The sequence below is a fragment of the Lepidochelys kempii genome, chromosome 6, assembly GCF_965140285.1.
Source record: "Lepidochelys kempii isolate rLepKem1 chromosome 6, rLepKem1.hap1, whole genome shotgun sequence".
Taxonomy (NCBI): Eukaryota; Metazoa; Chordata; order Testudines; family Cheloniidae; genus Lepidochelys; species Lepidochelys kempii.
This window is the reverse complement of record NC_136385.1, coordinates 75,708,825-75,733,275: the sequence shown is the minus strand read 5'-3', so window position 1 is coordinate 75,733,275 and position 24,451 is coordinate 75,708,825. Positions and strand designations below refer to the sequence as shown.

The window sequence follows — 24,451 nt, the reverse complement described above, 5'->3', positions numbered from 1 at the left end:
ACACAAGGATTTTATAAGTTTATACAGATTCTGACATCTTTACTCATTGTATCACTTTTTTGACTTGACATTAGACACAGTACATTCCATTATAGCACAACCCATTCCCAGCCAGTTGTGAAAAGCAAATAGTAGGCACCAGACACTTCCAACTAAGCTGCCCCTCCCCCACTTTTTTTTTTTTTTAAAACACATTTAACTAGTAAAGCAGTCTATATATATTTATTTATTTTGCTGGATTGATAAATGAAGCTTTGGTTAGAATTCTGTTGATACCAATGACCAAGAATTTTGTTCATTTCACAGTCCAGTAGCTCCCTACCAGTCACAAATTAAGATATGCTCTCATTCAGATAAGGCAGGGATGTGAAAGACACTGCATTTTTAATACTGTACTCTTATAAATGCCACAGAAACAGAACTTATTGTGGAAAGACATACATCGTTTACAAATCATTTGCCTAAGTTGGTTCTCCAGACAAGTCTTATCTTTACTGCTGGCACAAGGGATACCACAAGAGACAACCACTGTCCTCTTAACTAATCTGGTGAGACTAATGACCATCTGCAACATTCATTTGGAACCAATGCCTTTGTTACTATAGTCAAGCTGGATACTGACTAAAAGATGTGCATTTTACTTATAGTAATTATTGTAGTCACCCTCTGAAAGGCTTCCATTTATTGAGGTTGATTTTCTTTCTTGCCACCAAATCTAGGAGAAAACCTGACAGTTTTAATCTCTTTTAGAGCTCACTAACCTTGCAGAGTGATTCAAAAACTCTCACAATTGCACGTCAAAACAAAAATCAAAAGAAAGGAATTTCAAGATCATCTTTATGCATAATAGAGGAGCAGTAAGGGGCGTGAGAACATCTTTACTTTACAGTGTCTCTAAGAATTCGTTCTATACCACCGGTTAACGCACTGAAAAGTGACTAGTTTTAGCAGGAAATTTGGTTTCAAAATTACATGAGCATGAATTACATTTCTTGATAAACTTCTATAGATGGCACTCAATTCTTCTAGTGAAAGGAGAACTTTGGTTCAAATTAACTTTTTAATTCTATTAGTTACAGTAATCTGAATAAATTACAAAAGCTTATTAGTGAAGAAAATCCAACTAAGGACTACTTTAGAAATAACATCTCATAAGAAAAAGATCATTGGATGATGTCAACAGGTAAATGCAACTTCCACAATTATATCTGAAGTTGTCCTAGAGCAATGTCAAGTTTGGGAGCTGCTCTAAATCTCTTGTTCCTTAGGATGATCGTGTTGTTGAGATGTTCAGAGTCTTTGGCGGGTTAAAGGGTATTTACCTATACAAAGATAAACATCAGATTGAGAAGACACTTTTCTACTTAGCCCTCGAAAGTTAGTGATTATGATCATGCAGATTAATCTCAAAGTGAAGTAATACTCTAGAGCCTTACGCTTCCCACAGTGAAAATTTATACTCTAGTTGTTTTATTTGCAAAGCAGAGGGGCCCCTATCCATGTAGGGGAAGAAAAAAGACTGGCAATAGACCCTTCTGTGCAGAGTTGCAAAAGCACACCTATTAAGCTACTACAGTAATTATAATTGCTGATTTAAGCATGAAGACAACTTCCATAATATTTTTAATTCAAAAATAATGTAGTCATTGGCTGGGTACATGCTATAGATCTACATTTCAGCTTCTGTTTTAAGTGCACAGTTGGCACTTCATAGAATTTCATTTGGACAAGCATGGTCACTCGTTTCAAAATAGAAGAGAAAGTTGCCAGTCTAAAACCCCCAAGATTTTCCATAGCTGTTAAGTTATAGTGGTTAAACGAAAATATCACAATCAGTAAGACAAAATATAGCTGTAAACTGTGCTACTGAATTTGTTCCATTGTGGATCCATTTAGATTTAAGGTAGCTTGAATTTATCTTAATTAATCAGGAAAAAAAACAGACTTTTAACAACTAATTTTGTAAAAGCCATGTGTTAAATATTGTTAGAGGAGGTAGCCTATAAGTTGTTAGATCTGAAAAAATACAGGTCTATTCTGGCTGTAAACATTTCTAGAGCAGTAGATATAAATATCCATAATAAAAAGTAGTGTGGAAAAAGTTGTTCTAGGAAAAAAGAAAACAGGTAAAATTATCTAAGCTTCAAAAGGAAAAACAGTAGAAACATTTAATACATTTACTCATCTGTGTAGTTTAAATGATATAGAACTGAAGATTAATATATTACAAATCCACATACAATAAAAAAAGTGTTAGCTGTATAAATTCACTAGTCTGTTGACATTTGTAATAAGCATTTATCCAAACAAATTCAGGTATTTTTATATGCTAATTATGTCATACGCATCTGACGATTCTCCAAAGAACAGATATAGTGGAAACATTGATTTGATTTAAAAAAAAAAATGTGCAAATGCTTCACAAGTGAGTTTTACATAGTGTGAACCCCTGATTTTTAGAGCAGTTTTTCATCATGTCTTGATTCTAATCGATATATTTTGTATCTTAATAAATTGGCTTTTTCGAACATCAGTAATTAAGGCATCTTGCTGTATACAGTTTCTTAATAGTGCAAACAAAAACCATCTTTAATAGTTTGATTAAAACAAGATACTAAAACATTTCAAAGTTTTTTCAACGTAACTGGAAGATAGCTGCACATTTTAACTTTTCTTGTGAAACAGTTTAAAACCTTCTTATGGTGGTGATTGGTCTTGTTGGTTCCTTATAACTGGTTCTGCAGTTTTGTCTTCGTGATGATAGAATTTATATTCCTTTATGCAATATTGCAGTGAAACACAGCAGCACTTAAAATGACTTTACCAAGTAACTGAACAAATCCCAAATACAGCAAAGGCATATAGTTTTCATAGTGCACTTTCACCTCATTGAAGTAAAAGCTGCTCCTATTAGGCATTTTTCCACTTCAATGTGAAGTAGATTGTTAGGATTTTGTTAGTGGTTTCATTAAACAGTTTTTGAAAGTCCATTCCTCTTCTGCCAACAGTTCTTAGAAGAGATATATTTTGGAAATAGTGTATAAATCCAGGGATATTTAAAAAGATTATTTAGACAAATATGCACTCCCCAGTTCTCCAAGCATCTCAGTGTAGCTGTAATAGATAAGCACCTACATCCTGAAAAGGAGAAAGAAGAAAAAAGTTAGTCACATTAATTCAATGCTGAAATAAAGAATGCATAAGGTAGGATGCATATTGTAATCATTTCAAAGTATACTACAAAGATATTGTAATTTGCACTGCAGTAGTGCCTAAGAGCTCTAGTCATGGACCAGGAGCCCTTTGCACAAGGTGCTGTACAAACACAGAACAAGTAAAAGTAAGGCTCCAGTTTATGTAAAGTATAGGCAGGACCCTGTCTGCTGAAAAGCACATTGGGACCAAATTCCACAGCAACATCAATGTGGTCTATTTCCCTTCTCCCCCATGCACACTTACATCTATGGCACATAGCTGAAAATACTCATGATGTAAAATTACTAGACTATTTTCAACAATATTTTTCTTCTTCTGCTATGCTCTCCAGGCATCCTAGCTCCACTCTCTGGGTGTCTGCTCCTCAGTGTTGTTCAGGTGGGCTAAGAACTTCCTTCTCCCCGCACATGGCACAGAAAGGGGACGTGTTTGTAGCCAGCTTCAATAGCTCATCTCTGGACTTTGGTTGCTGAGCTGCTCTTCAGGTAGCTCAGTTGACCAGCTTAAATTGTTTTTGCCTCCCACGACTCCATGGCTGCAATCTGGACTCCAGTTCTGCCTCCTTGACCCCCTGCTGCCCGGCTACATGGAACATTGCAGGGAGCATGCACTCCTTGTGGGGACAGCTGGAGTGCAGCTACAGACAGGTCCCAACAGGGCAGGAAAACAAAAGATATCAGGAGTCTGGATGCAGCAAAACGGCGAATTCCCTAATCATGGAATTGTAGACTTCACAAAGTTCCAACTGAGATAAATGAGGTAGGTCATAGCCTAACGTAATAGCTTTAGGGGTATCTGCAGACTCATGAAGACAACACTGAACTGACTTACACTCTGATCCTTTATGGTAGCCAAGGTAATTTTGGAAACATTAAGTTTTTTTTTTTTTTTAAAAAAGCTGAGATACGGGAACAGAATTTTATGACAGAGATGAATTCTACAAAGGGTCCTGACTACAAGCAAACACCAACACTGTTACCTCACAATACAATGCATAGTCTTTTGTAAATACTAGTCACTGCATCTCCATTTTTTCCCCTCCAATGAACAAGCAGCTAGTGAAAAGCTGTTTGGTGGGTAGTGTAAGTACTATATGAAAAGCTCACAGCTATGCATTTCTAAATATTAGTCAGTGCAAACTTCCTCCCCTCCCAGGTTTGTCCTCTTACTCTCTTTCTTGGACTCAGGAACCCCTCTTTCACTCCACTGCTCAAAGCATGCAGCTGAGCCAATGCCTACCCTCCCTCCTTTCCCATACTTGATCCATGTCAGAGCTTTCCTGGGAAGAGGGCTCTGGCTAGGTGCAGCCCTGTTGATCCCAAATTGGTTTGTGTGAGGAATACATGGTCCTACAGCTCTGAGTGCAAAGAGCAGCGCCTGCAGAATTGGGTGCTCAGGCACCTGTCTCCTCAGTGGGCCTGTCACTGCACTAGGGTGAAGAGTTGCAATGAACAAGCAGCAGGGGAAGGCAGACATTTAGCATGCTTTAGAAAGCTGTGGGCTTCTTTCCTCAGCCCTGAAACATTTTAACTATCAAGCTTGTTACCCTCTCTCTTTGCCCAGCCACCCAACACTTAAACCCAAAGATGCAGCAGGTATTTAAGATTCTCGATCCTGCAGTACACATATATTGGTATGTCAATATTTAAAGAAGCACCTCTCTCCTTTCATATTCTGCCTACTTATCTAGGTTTTTATACTAATATCCAAGTGCCTTACTAGTATCAGATAAAAAAAACAACCTAACATATCTTTCTCTCCCCAATTGGGAGGAATGTGTTTTTGTTTTTGTTTTTTTTAAATAAAATGTTTATGGGAAAGCCAAACTAGATCCCCATGTCACTGCTAATAGATGAAACTGTAAAGCAGACATTTGAGATTTCTCCAACCAAAAACTTTTCTGATTTATATGAACATTAAATGAAAAATATTTTGAAGATTCTACATCCTGTAACACTTGTGGGATGCATACATATTTGATGTCAAGTTAGATGGATATTCAGTGTTACACTGATTACTGAACATCACTGGAAACAAATTACCTTAGCTATATTACCAGTATATCCTGGAACCAGAGTTAGATGATTTTCTTGTTCCCACAATCCACTTAATTGTTGTTTTAAAATCTGAATATTTCTGGAAGAGAAACAGTCACAAGTGCACTTTTTATTTATCTGAATATCACTCTGGTAACAAGTGTTTTACGGTAGATATGTATTAGAGAACGTTATTCTACATCACATTAGTGGCAAGATCAAGACAGAGTGTAGACTTCTGGACTTACTGTTTAAAGTGAAGTTCACCAGTTTTTGTATTACTTTCATGTATGAGTTTTGCATTTATTAAGACTCCAATATAAAATCACTGAGAACCTTTAAAAATGAAAGTTTTGAAGAACACTGTTTGCTTCACAAAAATAAATCAACTTATTTTTAAAAAAGTCAGACAAAGTAATTAGATCATGCAATATTGTGCAGCAGTAAGAGTCACAAAACACATAAGAGGAGGTTACTTACTGTAATTGGACGTTCAAGATGTATGGTCCCTATCTGCATTCCACATGTGGGTGTGCATGCACGCCATGCGCCTGAGTCCGGAAGTTTTCTCCAAGCAGTGTCCGTTGACCCGCACATAAGCCGTATGTCTCCTCGCATTCCTGACTGAGGACATAAGGGGCACCGCGGGTTGATGCCACTCCAGTTCCTCCTTTTACCACAGTGTATTAGAGTCCGAAGCAGAAGGGAAGGAGGCAGGTAGTGGAATACAGATAGTGACCACACATCACAAAGAACTTCTACTTACAAGAAGTAACCTCCTTCTCTTTGAGTGATGGTCCCTACGTGGGTGACCTGCGAGCACTGATCAGGATGGTGTTGAGTGCGAGAAGGCTGATGCTAAAGCCATTTGCAATATAGCTCATCTCATGATCCAGGGCATAGTGTGTTGTAAACGTGTACAGAACACCACTTGTGGCTTTGCAGATATCTTGCCATGGAACAACAGCTAACGAAGCCAAAGAAGTGGCCTGTGCCTATACAGTATGAGCTGTAACACCCTCGGAGGGTGGGAGGGGGTTGATATTTTGTAGCATATCAGTATGCAGCCTGAGACCCACTGAGAGATCCTCTGTGAGTATATGGCTTGGCCCCTTGATCTTGCTGCCATAGCCACAAAGAGTCTTGGTTACTTTTGAAAGGGTTTAGTTCTTTGTAGGTAGAATACCAGGGCCCGCCTGACATCGAGGGAGTGTAATCTCTTGTCTGTGGGGAGGCGTGTGGTTTGGGTAGAACACAGATAAGTGAATAAACTGGTTGAGATGGAATTCTGACACAACCTTGGGGAGAACTTTGGGGTGTAGTCTCAATGAAAGTTTTCATTTGTGGAAGATCATTTAGGGGGTCTGCCATCATGGCTGCTAGTTCACTGACCCTTCTGTCTGAAGTGATAGCAACCAGCCAGGAATGCCACTTTCATGGAAAGGTGGGTCATGGTACAGGTTGCCAAAGGTTTGAAAGGTGGTCTTGTGAAGGCTGACAGGATGAGGTTAAGGTTGCCAAATCCACACCTCACTGGAACCAGTGGAAAGATTTTGAGCAGGCCTTTCATGAATAGTACCATTGTAGGGTGCGTAAAGATGGAGCATCTGTCCACTGGGGGGAGAGAGGACGGTGCTAGGTGCTTCCAGGTGCACCTGGATCACGCTGAGAGCTAAGCCCAACGTTTTCAGGGAAAGGAGGTAATCTAGGGTGACAAAGATGGTCACCATGTCTGGGGAATGGTGGTGGCAGTAGGCTCACTCCAGAAAGTGATGCCACTTTGCCTGATACCATGTTCTGGTGGATTATTTTCTGCTCTGGTTAAGGATCTGCTGGATCTGGGCAGAACACGCACAGTCTATGTCAGATGCCCATCCAAACACCAGACTCTGAGGATGTTTGAGTCTGCCCTGGTCTTGTGTGAGAAGATCCAGTAACAACCGGAGCCTGACCAATAGTTGGGTAGAGAGCTTCAGGAAGTCTGTGAACCAGAACTGTCAGGGACAGTAGAGAGTTAGGAGGATGATGTGGCTCTGTCCCCACACACCTTCCTGAGAACTTGAGGCAACAGGGGAATGAGGGAAGGCATATTGAAGGTCGCCCATCTCAAGGGGATGCTCTCCTGCTCCCGGAGAGTCTCTTCCCATGGTGTCCCTTAAGGAATACATAGGGAGCTTCTGATTCACATATGACACAGAGGTCCTAGGTGGGAATACCCCACCATGTGAAGAGGGTGGTCAGTGTAGTTCCCATTGTGGAGAGTCCTGCTCAGTGCTTCTGCCAAGGAATTCTGGGTGCCTGGAAGATACAGAGCCTGTATGGTAACCTAATTTCTGATGCACCAATTACACAGTCTGATCGACTCTGAGCAGAGGGAACGAGATCTGGTCTCCTCCTGTCCCCTGCTTATTCATGCAGACCACCATGGCAATGTTGTCTGAAAGGATTTGTATGTGGAGATCATATATGAGGAAAAGGAAGGCTTTGCAGGAGAGACGGACTGCCCTGAGTAACCTGGCTTCCCTCAGTGTCCACGTGCCCTGCACCATGTAGTGGTTCAGGTGGGCATCATGATGGTGGCCTTCGGAGTGGGAGGCTTGAAGGGGATCCTGATCATGACCTTGATGGATTGGACCACCAAACAAGAGAGGTCAGAACATCCAACGGAACAGCGACTCTGGAGTCGGTGTGGTCCCTGGTCAGCTTGTAGGTCAGGTGGAGCCAGGTCTGTAGGCACTACAGGTGGAGTCTTGCAAGAGGCGTCATGGGTGCAGGCTGCCATGTGCCCCAAGAGAGAAGCATTAGCTGACTATTGTGTGGGGTTTGCTGCAAATGTAGGCAATCAGGGTGCTCATCATTGCTAGGACGAAGGCCTATGCAGCAACTAAGTCCAGTCTCCAATAAAATTTATTGTCCGCATGGGTGGTAAAACGGACTTGTCTTCATTCACACAGATCCCTAGGGAGGCCAAGAGTCTTCTAAGAGATTGGATAGTGGAGAAAAATTGTTGTCAAAAATGTCCCACAAGGAGTTAATTGTCCAGGTAAGGGAACAGCATCTCATCCGAGCCGCTCTGAGCGCAAATACCTTCGAAAAGACGCATGGTGCTGTCACTATTCCGAAGGGAAGGATGCGAAATTGATAGTGTTGATGTCCCCCTATGAAACGAAGAAATTTCCTGTGAGACAGGTGGATGTCTATATGGAAGCGTGCATCTTTCATGTAGAGAGCTGTGAACCAAGCTCCCTCTTGGAGGGAGGAGATTATCAATGACAATGTAACCATGCGGAATTTCAACTTTCTGATTAATGTAGTTAGCTGATAGGATTGGTATCCACCCTCTGCTTTTTTTCAGAAGGAAGAAGTATGGTGCATAGAATCACCTTTCCTGGTATTGAAGTGGGACACTCTCTATCTCACTATGTTTCCTGCTGAAGAATCAACTGATGGGAAGGATCCCTTGAAGGGGGTCAGGTGGGAATGAAAGAAACTCTATGGAGCATCTGTGATGGATGATCTCCAGTACCTAACTGTCTGTGGTGATTTTGCCCCAACTGTGGGCAAAAAAGGGAAGATGGCTGCTGAAGATGACTGGCAATCAGGTGGTTAGCATCGGAGACTGAAGCCACGGATCCCTGCGCAGCACTAGTCCGGTGGCTAAGGAACGGGAAGCAGTGTTGGCTGGCATCCACTACTGCCTGGAGGGTGTCCTTTGCCACCTGCCTCCCCACATCCACTAGGGCCTGGAACTGGGCCTGATCCTACACAGGGAGCTCGTCCCTAAACTCTGCCAGCCTGCCATACGTGTTGAAGTTGTACTTAGCTAGCACAGATTGGTAGTTCACTATGCAGAATTGCAGACCCACCGATGAAAGGGCCTTTAGCCGGCCCAAAGTAGCATCCCTCGGGGGTGGAGGCACGTGATGCTGGAGTGTGTCACACTGTCCGGTTCCAGGATGGCCTTGTTTATAGGGAGGGCCACTCTGGAGAGTTCCAGTGGCTGGAGGATGTCCAGGAGATGTTGTTGAGGATCCTGACTTCCTCCAGCAGAATCTGCAAGTTGGTAGCCACCCGCTGCAGATGTTCATGGTACTGCTGATCATCTGGCGGACAGAGCAGCAAATGGATGACTGCCTCGGCTAATGATGAGGTGGCTCCAGTTGGAACCAGTGGCACTGGTTCCACGTCTTCCTCCTCATAAACTGACGGAGCAGGCTGATGTGTGTGAGAGGCACGATAAGAACCTTGAAATGGTGCTGGGAATATGTAGTACAGGTCCCAGCATTTCCAGTAGGGCCAGAACGCGTGGTCCATTGGTCTGGGTGGGTCCATGGGGAAGCAATACCAGGCTTCCCTCAGGGGTCCTAGCCAGGTGGGTAGGGTTGCTTCAGCTGCCTGTTTAGGCTCCTGTGAGGCAAAGGCGAAACTAGCTGAGTTAAGTCCTGGAATTCCTCAGAGTCAGATGACCGTTCCAGTGGAAACGGCAGGACCATTGGTACTGGAAGGTCCCAGTCCAATGAACATGGAAGGGGCCTTTCCTGCAGCAGGAGCAGCAGTTTGTCCTCTGGTGTGGGGATGTCCTGGAGAATGGATGGGCTCGAGAGGAGTGCGGACTGCAAGTATGGCAGGATCACCGCCTCTGGAGATAAGAATGTCTGAGTCTGCATAGTGCCCATGGAGACTCCAGAGGGAATCCGGCTCCATAGTCCTATGCAGGTGGTGGTAAAGTGGCACTGATGGAGTATCCAGAGCTGCAGTAATAGATGGGCACGCTAAGTGTCCTGGTACTGAGGCCACTGGCGGTCCTGAGAGATCCTACTTCTTCTTAGTCTTACCCTCCGGCCGGGTTGGGGGCGGTCTCTGGCATTGGTTCCGCAGGATCTGCTTGTGACATCTCACCTGACCTTGCACAGCTCAGGGAGGGAATGCGTCTCTTATGAGCTGTCTGCTGTGAGGATCTGCTGTTGTGCCCATGAGGGTGTTTCTTGCTCGTGTGGTGGGACTTGTCCTTGCTCATCAGAGTTGGTAATTCTGCATTCAGGCATGTGGAGGCTGCTGGACTGGAGGGTCTCCTTGGCCAGGATCTGAGTGCATCTGTGGCCTCATTGCCTGTTCCAGTAGGAACTTGCCAAGCCGGAGATCAAAGGCCTCTTAAGTTCTGAACAGGAAGGGCTTATAGATGTTGCACACATCTTGGCAAAGTGTTTCTCCCGGACAATATAGGCACTGTTGATGCTCATCACTGATGAAAAAGGAACAAGGGCAGGAGATGCAGTTCTTGAAGCCTGAGATCCTCGGCATAGTCTCTGGGTGGCAAGGGGTTGAGTCATACAACCATAAATAACTATATTAACTATTGTAAGTATAAAACTATTTACAACAGTGAAAGGCAACTCTCTTATCTGGATAAGAGTGAAGGAGGAATACGGGTTTCGACTCAGATAATGTGGCAATAAGAACGAACTGGAGTGGTGTCGGCCTGCACTGCCACATATACCCTCCTCTGTCAGGAGCATGAGGAGACGTATCGCACATGTGTGGGTCAGTGGACACTGCTTGGAGAAAGCTTCCGGACAGAGGCGCATGGTGTGCACGCATACCCACATGTGGAATACACGTAGAGACCATCACTTGAAGAAGTGAAGTTTTTACTTTCACGTTATTATATGTTGCCTGAAGCTTTTTCATTTTGGGAGAACACATATCTGAGCCTTGTGATGATAGGACAAAACAGTCTGAATAAATTTAATGCAGCTTTTGAATAACTACACTACTACAGTAATGAGTGACAATACCATGATATCATACTCACCCATCTTTTACTTTTTCCATGTGTGCAGACAGTTCTGACCACCATCTCTTAATGACAGCTAGGAGCCAGTTTAGACCAACTATCACATACCTGTAATAACATATTTAGATATTATGTACCTACCCTCCCTTTGGTGCAGATGGACACCATATCCACCAACTGAAAGGAGAGGTAAACAGACTCCCTTTTACTTGAGGGTTAACTAAAAGATTATAAAGCTCAGAAGGTGACAACGCAATTGGAAAAATCATGAAGGAAAATCATTTCACATTTTAATTCCTTTATGTATTTTCTACTTTGAAATGATGAGGCAACCTCACATAATAAAGGATGTTAAGATGTTCTGCATCAGAATGTTCCATCAGGTAGTCTCATAACTTGGAATCAAGACTTTGGTGCTGGGTCTACAAGATTTTAGTGTTTGTGAATACATTTTGAAACAAGGGCAAAGACAGCTTCCTCCTCTGCAGCTGTGGAGAACCCTTGGCTAAAAACAAACAAACAAAAACAAAAAAACTTGCGCTTTTTGCACCACTCGGGGACTGGGCCTGGAGGAAACGGGGATAGGGATTTACACCAGAAGAGTAATCCCTGCAGAGTGCTTCCTGCATGGAAGGAGTGGGGAAGTGAACAGCAGGAGGATCCACTACTATGCTGAGATACTTCTGTGGGGGAGTTGAAGGGAAGAAAAGTGTATCAGCGCCCATGAAGACTACTTTATTCACTTTGGATTGGAGGAGGAGTTCATGACCAAGAGTCTGGTGGGGAATGATTCTTTTGAACCATTCTGAAGGTTCTGATATAAAATATTAATATTGTGATTCATTTTGATACTTACTCTTCATATTTGCTTTTAAGCAGAGATTTTACTAAAGGAAATAGATCTACACAGCAGCCAACTGAAATATATGGTTTTTCTTCCTGTAAACTAAAATAAAGTAATGTTAAAGTACATGAACTTGGATCAATTCATTTGAACCTTGTTCAAACTCCCTCCTCCTGGTTTTTTTTTTTTTTTTACCTGCTAGTAAGTACCGGAAGGCAATCTACCACTACTCCAAGATCCTGTATCCTAGAGACATTAAGGAAAAATAGGTTAGATTACTAGTTGATTATCTTATACTGTGTAATTCCACTAGGATTAATTTTAAAAAAAAACATCAGGAATTGTAGCTAAGTTACAAGTTGTTTCAAGTTAAATAAAGTTTACAGTGCTGCAGCAGGCTTGGGATGGCTACTGCATTGGAGAAGAATTTAAAAAATAAAAACTTAAAAAACAGACCACTCAGTTTACCTCACTAAATAGGCTATGAGTTCACTTATACTTCTCCTTCTCCAGAAGGTTAAAGCTACATTCAGTCTCAGATTTCTACTAAAAAGAACTTGTGCCATAGTATCATGGTCCTGGGAAACCTGTATTTAAGAAACAAAAAGGTTTTCAAACTTAAATATTGGTTAGTTATTGCACAATGAATTCCTGCAATATAATTACACTGACATAGTTTTTCTAGCCAAATGGTGACAAATCTTATTTGTGTAGAAGGAATTTTAAATTTTTGTAATACAGGTAAATCAAGTAATCTTCAAATGCAGAGGTCCAAAACACTAAGTATTATTATCTTTTTTAAACCAATAACAGCTCATAAGTTTCCCTTTAATAAAAAAAAATGCAACACAAATAGATTTATTACTCTGGTCCACCATTTAAAAAATGTTCCTAAAGTTAGATATCTAAGTAAGTGACCTGACATTCAGAGGTGTCAAGCACCTGCAAATCTCTCAGATTTCCATGGGACCTGCTTGATGTCCAGCAATTTTGAAAAAATGTCATTGTACTTATTTAGATGTCTAAACAAGGATTTAGGAGCCTATTTAAGAACTCATTACAGAAAATCTTGTCCCTATACAGTAATTTAAACCTATACATTCTTTTATGTACCTAGTTACAACACATCTTTGACTAATAACAGAGAAACACTTTGGAAGATGTTTACAGCATTACATCACCCACATCTCTCAATACATGGTCACCTAGGAAGTAGTGCAGAGAATCTACACAAATATAAAAGGACAGCATTCAGCATTTAAGTGATTTTAATTATGGTTTTCTTTCAGGTCACTCATTAAAATTTATTATGGCATACAAATTATCTGGCCTTCTGAGCCAATTACAAGAAGTGACACTACATGCATTCACAGGGCTTGGTCAAATACTCCTGTGAAGGATACTGTTTTTCGTCTGCTTCCCACCCATTCATTCCCTGGCAGAAATTTACTTCCAAAACACTCACTTAACGTTCATTTCTTTTATTGGTCCATAAGTTAAGACTAATTACAGTCTCTTTAAAAGCATCTGCAGCTAATGTAATAAAACCAAAATGAAAATAATGGACTGAGGTGATCGGCATCAACTGTATTAAAAGAAAGACTTCTGCAAACTTGACTTACCTCTGAAAAAAATCCACTGTATTTTGATGAGGGACCTTGTGTTTGAGCGGAGCCAGAATCACTGGCATTTAATAAAAGCGTATGACTGTCGTGTAGTTTTGCCGGCAGATTACCTGCACAAGCCAGTTCATTTTCCTTATTTGCCATTTCACAGCCCCTGACTTTAGGGAACTGTTTTTTTCTGTAACAAGGTTTTGGAGTATAACAGTGAACTTTTCTTTTACAATATACTACTTTGAAAAGAAAAGGGGAGCTGGTCACAGTTTGTCCAACTGTTGTTCTGCAACAAGAGAATATTCATGAGAAATCAAGTAAAATGTTATGTATAATTCACAGTCATTAAACACTAAGATATTTTAATGGATTTAAGCCTTAAATCTAAAGATTATTTTAATCAAATGATTTTATTTTCCAAAAACAGTAATTTGCTATCTTTCTGAAGCTTTAAGACTTTAATTAGGTCATTTGCATAGTGACAACTTCTGTTAATATCCCTCCCTGTATTTATCTGAAGGCCCATATGTAGTATTCCAGGAATGAGAATAATTCAAGCAACAAAATTGAAGGGTTGATTTATGCCCTCAAAAGCGGAGTTCCTACATTGGATCTAATCTGATGGCTTTCCCTTTGATATGGCAGAAAGCTCCCAAGAAAGAACTTAAAATCCACCCCAACAATGGAGTTATTGACCACTACTATTCCTATAAGCTTTTGAAGGACCCTATATAGAAGTACAAGGATCTCAAATAATTTCTTGTTTTTATTAGTATTTTTAAAACAAAGATCCAAGAAACAGTTCTAAAAAGTGATAGTTTTGCCCCTTTTCCCCCTCAGATTCTAAACAGTAGCTCTCCTACCTGTTTGTGTAAGAAGCCAACTGTTTTGGAGATTTCTTACCCTATGGAAAAACAGTATTATAAGAAGGCTTAAAAAACAATTCCACGGTTTAACAGAACACCCCCACTTTTATTGCTTTACTAATGTTTTCCAACCCCCAACCGAGTACAGCAGTGGCCTTTGTTAATTTGTTCCCGCTGGCTTGTATCTGTGAAAGATGCATAGGTTTGAAAAGGTGTAGCTACCCCTCCACAGTTGCCCTATGAGCATCTTGTTCAGAGATGGGATTATGATGTCTTTGGTGAGTGGTAGGATTGTGACATCAGAGATAATTTCCCTTTCTACAAGTGTGGTGGAGGAGTGTGATCAATATAAATTATCTAAATTTGGTAGTGAGATTGTGATAAAGAAAAGTCACCTGTATCAAATTAATTTACAAGCCACAAACCTTTTTAATATATTGGTTGCCAGGATTGGGTAAGGATGGAGGCATAAAGAGAAAACATACCAGTTTATAGCTAGTTATATACAATATAATCTTGATTATTCCATCTTCACCTATCTGGAACAGGTTCATGTACTAACATTCATGCATTGAATAAGTATGGATAATCAAAGGAACTGCAGATATCCTTCAACACTAAATCAAGATTTTGCTGTATAGATTATAGATGAACCTTTTAAAAATTAAGCATATAAATGTTTGAAGATAACTAATCTTCATTACAAAAACCTTTAAAATGAAAATCACATTCTTGACCGTTTTCAGAGTAGCAGCTGTGTTAGTCTGTATCCGCAAAAAGAAAAGGAGTACTTGTGGCACCTTAGAGACTAACAAATTTATTTGAGCATAAGCCTTGTGCCTTGGGCAAGTTTTAATCTAAGCTGGTAGAAATAAGCTTAGGGGGTCTTTCATGCGGGTCCCCACATCTGTACCCTAGAGTTCAGAGTGGGGAAGGAACCCTGACATGACACGAAAGCTTATACTCAAATAAATTTGTTAGTCTCTAAGGTGCCACAAGTACTCCTTTTCTTTATTCTTGACAGTAATTTTCTCATTTAAAAATTAACTTGTAACCTCCCACTTTATTTTAGTATTTGGAATCTCTAGCCAGTAGAGATTTTTAAAGAGGATTAAGGTTCTAGAGCAGAGGTGGGCAAACTACGGCCTGCAGGCCACATCCGGCCAGTGGGACTGTCCTGCCTAGCCCCTGGCCCCTCCCCCCCGCTGTCTCCCCTTCGCTGCCGCTCGGGCAGTGCAGCCTGCACCCGCCCACCTCTCAGTCTTTCCAATAAACCGTCCTGCCGCTGGCATGGTAAGGGGGCGGAGGTTGGATAAGGGGCAGGAGGTCTCAGGGGGCAGTCAAGGGACAGGGGGTGGTTGGATGGGGCGGAGGTTCAGGGGTGGGGGCCGGTCAGGAAACAGGGAGCAAGGGAGTTGGATAGGGGGTGGGGTCCCCGGGGGGACTGTGCAGCCCTGGGGGGCAGTTAGGGATGGGTCGGGGGTCACAGGGGGCCTGTCAGGGGGCCAGGGTGTGGACAGGGGTCGGGGTGATCGGGGACAAGGAGCGGGGGGGGGGAGGGTTGGAGAGGTTGGGAGTTCTGAGGGGGGCAGTCTGGGGGTGGGAAGTGGGAGGGGGCCAGGCTGTTTGCGGAGGCACAGCCTTCCCTACCCGGCCCTCCATACCGTTTTGCAACCCTGATGTGGCCCTCAGGCCAAAAAGTTTGCCCACCCCTGTTCTAGAGTGATAAAGATTAAATAATTTTCATATGAACACGTATTGTGTTCATAAGACTTGCAAAACTATATAAAGATTATCCAATTGCTTTAATATTCTATTTAAATCTATAGCTCATGTTAAAGTCTTTAGGAATTTTGTGCATATATTCAATTTAAATTTAAAATTTATGTTAACATCCACTTAGGGTTTGTCTACACGAACAATTAGTTTGCAACAAGCTGGGGTGTGAATATACCATACATTAGCCTGCTGTGGACTAACAGTCCCTGTGGATCCTGGTGACACGCATTAACAGTTCAGGAGTGTGCTCTGAACTAGGGCTGTAGATTAATCGCAGTTAATTCACGCGATTAACTCAAAAAAATTAGTCGCAATTAAAAAAATTAATCCCAGTTTTAATGGCACTGTTAAACAATAGAATACCAATTGAAATTTATTAAATATTTGTGGATGTTTTTCAACATTTTCTAATATATTGATTTAAATTACAACACAGAATACAAAGTGTACAGTGCTCATATTTTTATTACAAATATCTGCACCGTAAAATGATAAATAAAAGAAATAGTATTTTTCAATTCACCTCATACAAGTACTGTAGTGCAATCTCTTTATTGTGAAAGCGTAACTTACAAATGTAGGTTTTTTTGTTATATAACTGCACTCAAACACAAAACAATGTAAAACTTCAGAGCTTACAAGTCCACTCAGTCCTACTTCTTATTCAGCCAATCGCAAAGATAAACAAGGTCGTTTACATTTGCAGGAGATACTGCTGCCTGCTTCTTATTTACAATGTCATCTGAAAGTGAGAACAGGTATTTGCATTGCACTTCTATAGCCGGCATTGCAAGGTATTTTTGTGCCGGATATGCTAAACATTCCTATGCCCCTTCATGTTTTGGCCACCATTCCAGAGGACATGCTTCCATGCTGATGACGTTTGTTTAAAAAAAAAAAAAAAGTCAGTTACTTTTTCTGTAACTGGTGTTCTTCGAGACTGTCCATTCCGTATTAGGTGTGTGCGCTCGCCACATGCACCAGTGCCGGAAGTTTTTCCCTTAGCAGTATCTGTAGGGGACTGGCTCTGGCACCCTCTGCACTGACACCCACATGGCGCGGTATAAGGGGCGCTATTGGCTCCACCCACCCTCAGTTCCTTCTTGCTGGAAACTCCGACAGTGGGGAAGGAGGTTAAAGGAGGACGGGTTGTGGAACGGACATGAGCAACACATCTCGAAGAACATCAGTTACGGAAAAGGTAACTGTCTTTTTTTCTTCGAGTGCTTGCTCATTAGGTGACTCCCAAGCAGTACCCCTGGAGGCGGGTAGGATTTTGTGAACATGTAGATTGCAAAACAGCTCTGCCGAAGCCAGTGTCGGCCTGCTGAGTGATGGCATAATGTGCCATGAACATGTGTACAGAGGACCACGTCGCAGCTCTATAGATGTCCTGGATAGTGTTGTGCGCCAGGAAGGCCACTGAGTGGGCTCTGACAATCGGCAGTGGCTGGACCCCCACCAGATCGTAACAGGACTGTATGCAAGATGTGATCCAGCTGGAAATCCTCTGCGAGGACACCGGAAGGCCCTTCATGCTATACTCCGTGGTGAGCTGGAGCCAGTTCTCGTGAACCAGTTGTTAAATTTTGAAGCTGGTTTAGAACCGATTGTTAAAGAATACAAGGAACCAGACAGTGTGCTGTGAGGCAACTAGAAAGTTTTTGAATGCTGTAACAAGAAAACACTTAAGCACATGGTTAACTTTAGGCAATTTTTACTCACCCGGTGGCGCTCCGGGTCTTCAACAGCACTTTGGCGGCGGGTCCTTCAGTGCCACCAAAGACCCGGTGTGACTGAAGAAACCGGTTCTTCAGCTTTTGGCAGCTCATCACTGCCTATCCTCTGTGGTGATGAAGAGCTGAGTCAACTTATGGAAAGGCTTGGTATGCTCTAGGTAAAAAGCCAGGGCCTTTTGGACATTCGGGGCGTGCAGCCACCTCTCCTCACTGGTCTTGTGTGGCTTAGGACAAAACACCGAGAGGAAGATGTCCTGGTAGATACCACCTTCCACAGGAAGGCTGGGTGGGGCCTCAACTGGACCTTGTCCTTGTAGAAAACTGTATATGGCAGTTCTGAGATCAAGACTTTAATCTCAGACACTCGCCTTGCCGATGTCACTGCCACCAGGAAAGCAACCTTCCATGACAGGTGGGAAAGGGAGCAGGAGCCCAGTGGCTCAAAGGGCAGGCCTGTGAGCCTGGAGAGGACCAAGTTAAGATCCCACTGTGGGACGGGTTCGTACCTGCGGAAAGAATCTCTCAAGGCCTCTCAAGAATCTGACTGTCACGTCATGAGAAAACACTGTTTGGCCCTGTATTGGCGGGTGAAAAGCGGAGATGGCTGAGAGATGCACTCTAATGGAAGTGTGTGCCAGACCCTGGTTCCTGAGATGAAACAGACTATATGGAAGAGTGCAAGGGAGAGATGCCATGCTTGGACACCCAGCAGGAAAACGCTGTCTATTTGGCCAGGTAAGTCACTCTGGTTGAGGGTTTCCTACTCCTTGGGAGGACCTGTTGGACTTCATCCGAGCAGATCTGCTCCTCCAGGTTCAGCCAAACAGCATCCACGCCGAGAGGTAGAGGAACACGAGGCTGGGGTGCAAGAGCCGACCTGGTCCTGTGATAGCAGATCTGGTCAGTTGTGCAGGGGCCGCTGTCAGGTTCATGAGCATGCCAAACCAGTGCTGGCCAGGCCAGGCCGGGGCAATCATGATAACCAGCCTGAGCAGGATCAGCCCCACAAACAAGCCAAGGGCTATAAGCGCAACCCGAGCCACCCGCCTCTGCCCTCTGCTCAGTCAGGCTCGACCTGTGACAAGCAAGGGGCCAAACAGTCCTTTTGAGAGTGCACCCGAGGGCGACCTACCAGACTTTTCCCCAGATTCATCTTTCCCTGTGTTCTCCAACTGCCTTTCCCTCCTCCTCCCTGCCTGGAGGGCTATAACTTTGGACCGCTGGGTCCTCAGTACAGTGGAGCAGGGTTAATTCCTCCAGTTCCTTTCTGCTCCCCATCCCCTTCCCCCCACCTTCCCCATCCCTCTTCAGGGACCCCTCTCATGAGAGTCTCCTCCTCCAGTTTACAGTGGGCCCCCCGACACTACCAGTTTGCAGTCCTCCCGTTTGGCGTAGCGACAGCACCAAGAGTGTTTGCCAGATCCATGTCGGTGGTCAGGGGTGGCGAGTTGTATGGGCCCGTGGTGCCCAGGCTCCAGCAAATTCAGGGCCCAGGGGGCCGGGCTCCACCAATTTTCAGGGCTGAATCTCTCCCCCAACCCTGCCTGCCGCCCCCGCGCACCTCCCCCAAGTGTCCCTGCCTGCCCTGGCTTGCCCCCAGCCCTCTCCTTTTGGTAATGGAAGGTAGGAGATAGTCCCCTCACATTCTTCTTCGGTTTCATGACCATGGAGGGAGACCGATGCTGGCTCGTGAACGGTGCCAGCGGAGCACTGTGTATGGAGGCAACGGTGCTCGGTGCGGAGTCAGACTGCCTGAGTGAGTGCTGACTCCATTAGGAGGGCCCTTAGGCAATTTTCACACTCCTTCTTCATCCTAGGTTAAAGGACTTGCAAATATGACACTTGTCGCTTATGTGCCCCTTGCCTAAGCACCTCAGGCAGCTGATATATGGATTCCTGATGGGCATAGGCCATTTACAGCAAACACAGGTCTCAAAGCCCGGGGCATGCCCACTCCCCTGGCTGAGACCTGTCTAGGACTACGAAGACTTAAACTACTACTAAGGGTAACTAACTGTAACAGTAACTATCTACAACTATACTACAAGTTCTACAGAGTCTGCGCAAACAGAGAATGAGACAACGCTAGCCGAAGCAGCAGATGTTCCAGCACCATCACTAGCAGCAAGAAGGAACTGAGTGTGGGGGAAGCCAGCGGTGCCTCTTATACTGCGCCATGCAAGTGCCACTCCAGGGGTGCCACAGCCAGTCCCCTACAGATACTGCTAAGGGAAAAACTTCTGGCACCAGTGCATGTGGCGAGCACACACACCTAATATAGAATGGACATGAGCAAACACTCGAAGGAAAAGAATACATTAATTAAATTTTGACTGAGCTCCTTGGGGGAGAATAGTATGTCTCCTGCTCTTCTTTTACCCACATTCTGTATTTAATATTATTAGCAGTCTCAGATGATGAGCCAGCATATGTTGTTCATTTTAAGAAAATTTTCACAGCAGATCTGACAAAAACGCAAAGAAGGTACCAATGTGAAATTTCTAAAGATAGCTACAGCACTTGACCCAAGGTTTAAGAATTTGAAGTGCCTTTCAAAATCTGAGAGGGATGAGGGTGGGAGCATGCTTTCAGAAATCTTAAAAGAGCAACGTTCCGATGTGGAAACTACAGAACCCGAACCACCAAAAAAGAAAACCAACCTTCTTCTGATGGCATCTGACTCAGATGATGAACGTGAACATACGTTGGTCTGCACTGCTTTGGATAGTTATCGAGCAGAATCCGTCATCAGCATATTCTTGTTTCCGTTAGCTACCCTGCCACTGTCCTCAAGCTCCTTATTAAAAACTAAGGCAAAGTATTTGTTTAGGGGTTGGGCCATACCTAGATTATCTTTCATCTCCACCCCATCCTCAGTGTTTTGGGGTCCCACTTCTTTCCTTGTTTTCTTTTTTTTACTATTGATTTTAATTTCATTTGCAAGGTCTAGCTCTACCTGGCTTTTGGCAGTTCTCAATTTCTCTCTATACTTTCTGGCCTCCAAAAGGTAGCTTTACCTGCTTATCCACACCTTCTTCCATTCATTGCTGGCATTCTGCTTTCTCTTGTTTGAAATGTTTGTTCATCTAGGTTGATCAGCAGCCCTTCCCTATGAATATTTTTCCTTTGCTTGGGATGCAGGCTCCAGATAGTATCTGCATCTTTAAATCAAAGTTGCAGAAACTAAATGCTAAGCCTCCTCCACATTCAGATCCTTGAGTTCTTCAGTCCAATCCACTTCCCTAACTGATTTCCTTACATTTTTAAAGTTTGCCCTTTTGAAATCTAGGACCCTAGTTGCAGTCCTATTTTTGTTTATTCTTCCATTTAGTTTAAACCAAATGAATTCATGATCACTTGAACCAAGAATGTCCTCACTACTTACCAATATTAAATCTAAAATGGTATCACCTCTTGTTAATTCAGTGAGTACTTAGTGAACAAAGCTATTGGCTATCACCTCCAGCAATATCTGGGCTCTACCATTAGTAGCACTTGTCCTCCAATCTCTATCTGGGAAATTAAAGTCTCCCATAATCACAAAATTCCCAGTAATATTTTTTTAATTAAAATATTTAACCATATCCAGATTGGATACTGGGGGTCTGTAGCAAACCCCAAGCACCATGCCAGGGAGAGGCTCTTCCTTTTTTTTCCGCAAAGTGATTGTGTCCCAGACTCTGTTTTATCCATTCCATCACTTCTAATTTCTTTACAGTCTACCTAGCCATTAATATACAATGCTACTCCATCACCTTTACTTTTATTTCTGTCTTTCCTGAAAGCACATCCCCTTAAATACCTGTATTCCAGTCATGACTGTCCACTGTTTCTTCATTATCCCTCTGTCATCTGGTTTCACTTCCCACACCAGTATTCTAGTTCCTCCATTTTGTTACCAGGTTTCTTGCATTCGTGTACAGACTTCTTAGTTATTCCTGCTTGGCTTCCACCCAGATTTTTCAGCTGATTAAGTACAGTCACTTTCCTGACAGTATCTTCTACCTGATATGGTCTTCGGTATTGGCACCATGTTTCTTCTGTTGTCCATTCTCCTATGAAATGATCTTCCTTTTCCATTGCTGTATTCTTTGTTACTTGATTTTCCTCCTGCTCAATATTAGAATCAGGTGTGGAGACTACATGAACATCTCCCCTCTCCCGCAAATTCCTAGGTTAAAGCTCTTTTAAAATCAGTTGTGGCTTCCAATGGCAGAACATCTACAAGCTCTCCTTACAGCACCAATGCCTGAGCTACTGACAAGTTGATCATCAGTTTTATCTCGCTTACGCTCTCCTCCTCCAGGGACGGATAGAATCCCATTGAAATTTACCTACGCTTCCACTTCTTTAAGCGACTTCTCCCGCCTGGCGTAGTCTTCTTTGATGGATCCCAGGGAGAATGGAGCAGTCTCATTTGTTTCCATATGAAGGACAATCAGTGGATTGTTTCCTACTCCTATTAGGATCTTCTTCAGCCTCAGGTTCACATCCCACACCTTAGTTCCCAGCAGACAACACACCCTTCTTTTCTCCAGATCAGCTCTGGTGTCAAGCCTGCCTCTTCTTCTTAGTAGGCAGACCCCAGTCATGTAGACCTGCCTCTTCCTGGTGTTGGTGCAAGTCTCTGGCCTTCCACCATTTGTTCTTTCTGGATACAGTCTTCTTGTCTTTTATACAATCATCTGCAAGTCATCCTCTATTCTCCTGGGGCTCCAAACTCCGCCTCTCTTCTTGTAGGACTAGCCACTCTTTTCTTCTTTCTTGCTCTCTCATCGTCTGCTGTGCCCCTTCATTTTCCAGCTTAGCACAACTGTTCATCAGCTCTATTTCTCCTTTGCTAACAGGTCTTTTCCTCTGCCTTGTTCTCATAGTCACATACTTCCACTGGCCACTTTCCTCATCCAGCAGTCTACCCTCATAGTTCTATGGTTCAGCATGCATCTGCAAGTCTTGTGTTTTCCCTTCAGCCTCTTCTCTCCTTCCCATCATCATTTGCTCAAATCCCCTTCAAAACTCAACCATAGTTTCTAGCTGCATCGCCAACCCTTGGATATTCTCTTCCATTGCATCATCTATCTGCTGGCACTTCATACAAATAAAGCAACTTTCAGGTACCCTCTCCAGAATAATGTACATCCTGCGACTTTCATGTAGTCATCTTCTCTCTTCATTTCGATAGAATTGATATTCCCCTTTTGTGTCCAGCCTGAAAAGCGTGGTGGAACATATCTCAGTGTTTGGGTGAGATGATGTCAGGAAACTGGCTGAGACTCAATCCAGATGAGACGACAACGGATTACGGTGGTTTGGGAAAAAACAGCCAGATGATATCTAAGGTGATTCCCACTCTCCTAGTTGAAGGTTTATGTCTAATTTGTTTTAGAAGTTTTTGACTTGAGGTCTGTTTAGATTCCCAGCTGCTTTTAGATGATCAAATTGCAGCAGTAACCAGAGGACTGCTTTCTTCCAGGCAGGTCCAGATGCTAACTTTGCTGTCAATGCCCTTCTCATCTCTAGATCGAACTATTGCAGAACCCTACATAGTGCTGCATCTTAGCTTCAGCTTCTGAATAGCTCTACTGTACAATGTGGTGGCAAACTTGTTTAAGCTCCACAGTTTGCACTGGTACCTTTTGGCTTCTGGGTTTTATTTAAGGTGTTTTGGACTGCCAAAACCCTATTTAAGAGACTGGTTCTCTTTCCATGCAATACTACCTTGATCAGTGGATGTTGTTTAAGCTGGAGCTTTCTTGGTTTTATAAGAGTCTCCAGTGGTAGGAATCTCCACGAGGGCCCTCAGCTTTGGAGTTACTCCCCCATCTTGGTGGGAAGAGCACAAATTTATTGACTTTCATTTAATACTGCAAAACCCATCTTTTCATACAGGCATCTGGAGAGGGCTGAGGTGATTGGGGCTTGGGGTTTCTTTTGAGTTTCTCAGCATAGGGAGATTGTGATTTTGTAATAGTGTCTTGTTAGCTAGCTGTTTTGTATTTGCTGCTTTTTTTTGTTATGACTATGCATTATAACCTTGGGACAAAAATCTCTGCCTTGATTTAGTTTATTTAAAGTTACAGCTAAATTAACTAGCATCAAATTTATAGTTTTAGGTAAATAAGTTTACCTGAGGAAATAGTAACAAAGTAAATAAACTTACCTCCTTCATGTTCTTATTAGTGGAATGAGAGATCCTTTTTCTGAGATCAATGTGATGGCCCTTGGTATGCAACAGGTTCCATTTTCTAACATTGTGGGCTTCAGATGCCATAATCTCCTAAATCCCTAGTTTTCAAGACAATTTACAAATTAGGGAATTGAATTTTTAAACATCAGTGAATTTTAAAAATTCAGTTTTTTTACCTACAGATCTTAGAGATTGTTAAGACAAATTAAAATAACTATACAAATCCACAAAACATTCTGGGTAATTTACAAAATGTAGGGGTGCCATTATTTAGCAGACATTAAAGTGAGGTCTTATCACGGGTGGCAGTCATGGAGAACATTTGAAGTTCCACCCTTCGTCTACTTGTTTTGCAAGCATTTAGTGGGAGGAAC

General features: G+C 42.8%; 1 protein-coding gene across 3 annotated transcripts in view; it reads right to left on the bottom strand.

Annotated features, from left to right (window-relative positions):
- Positions 1–6: 6 nt before the first annotated feature.
- KATNBL1 (katanin regulatory subunit B1 like 1) overlaps positions 7–24,451 on the bottom strand; it is a 51,434-nt gene continuing 26,989 nt past the window's right edge. For all 3 annotated transcript variants that reach the window (XM_073348821.2, XM_073348823.2, XM_073348822.1), the window contains exons 2-10: positions 24,051–24,175; positions 14,370–14,410; positions 13,513–13,792; positions 12,359–12,477; positions 12,086–12,136; positions 11,903–11,992; positions 11,065–11,154; positions 5,259–5,352; positions 7–3,138 (exon numbers count right to left, since the gene is read on the bottom strand). In XM_073348821.2, the coding sequence (XP_073204922.1) occupies positions 3,106–3,138; positions 5,259–5,352; positions 11,065–11,154; positions 11,903–11,992; positions 12,086–12,136; positions 12,359–12,477; positions 13,513–13,792; positions 14,370–14,410; positions 24,051–24,161 (909 nt within the window). In that variant the 5' untranslated portion in view covers positions 24,162–24,175 and the 3' untranslated portion in view covers positions 7–3,105. The remainder of the gene's footprint in view (positions 3,139–5,258; positions 5,353–11,064; positions 11,155–11,902; positions 11,993–12,085; positions 12,137–12,358; positions 12,478–13,512; positions 13,793–14,369; positions 14,411–24,050; positions 24,176–24,451) is intronic.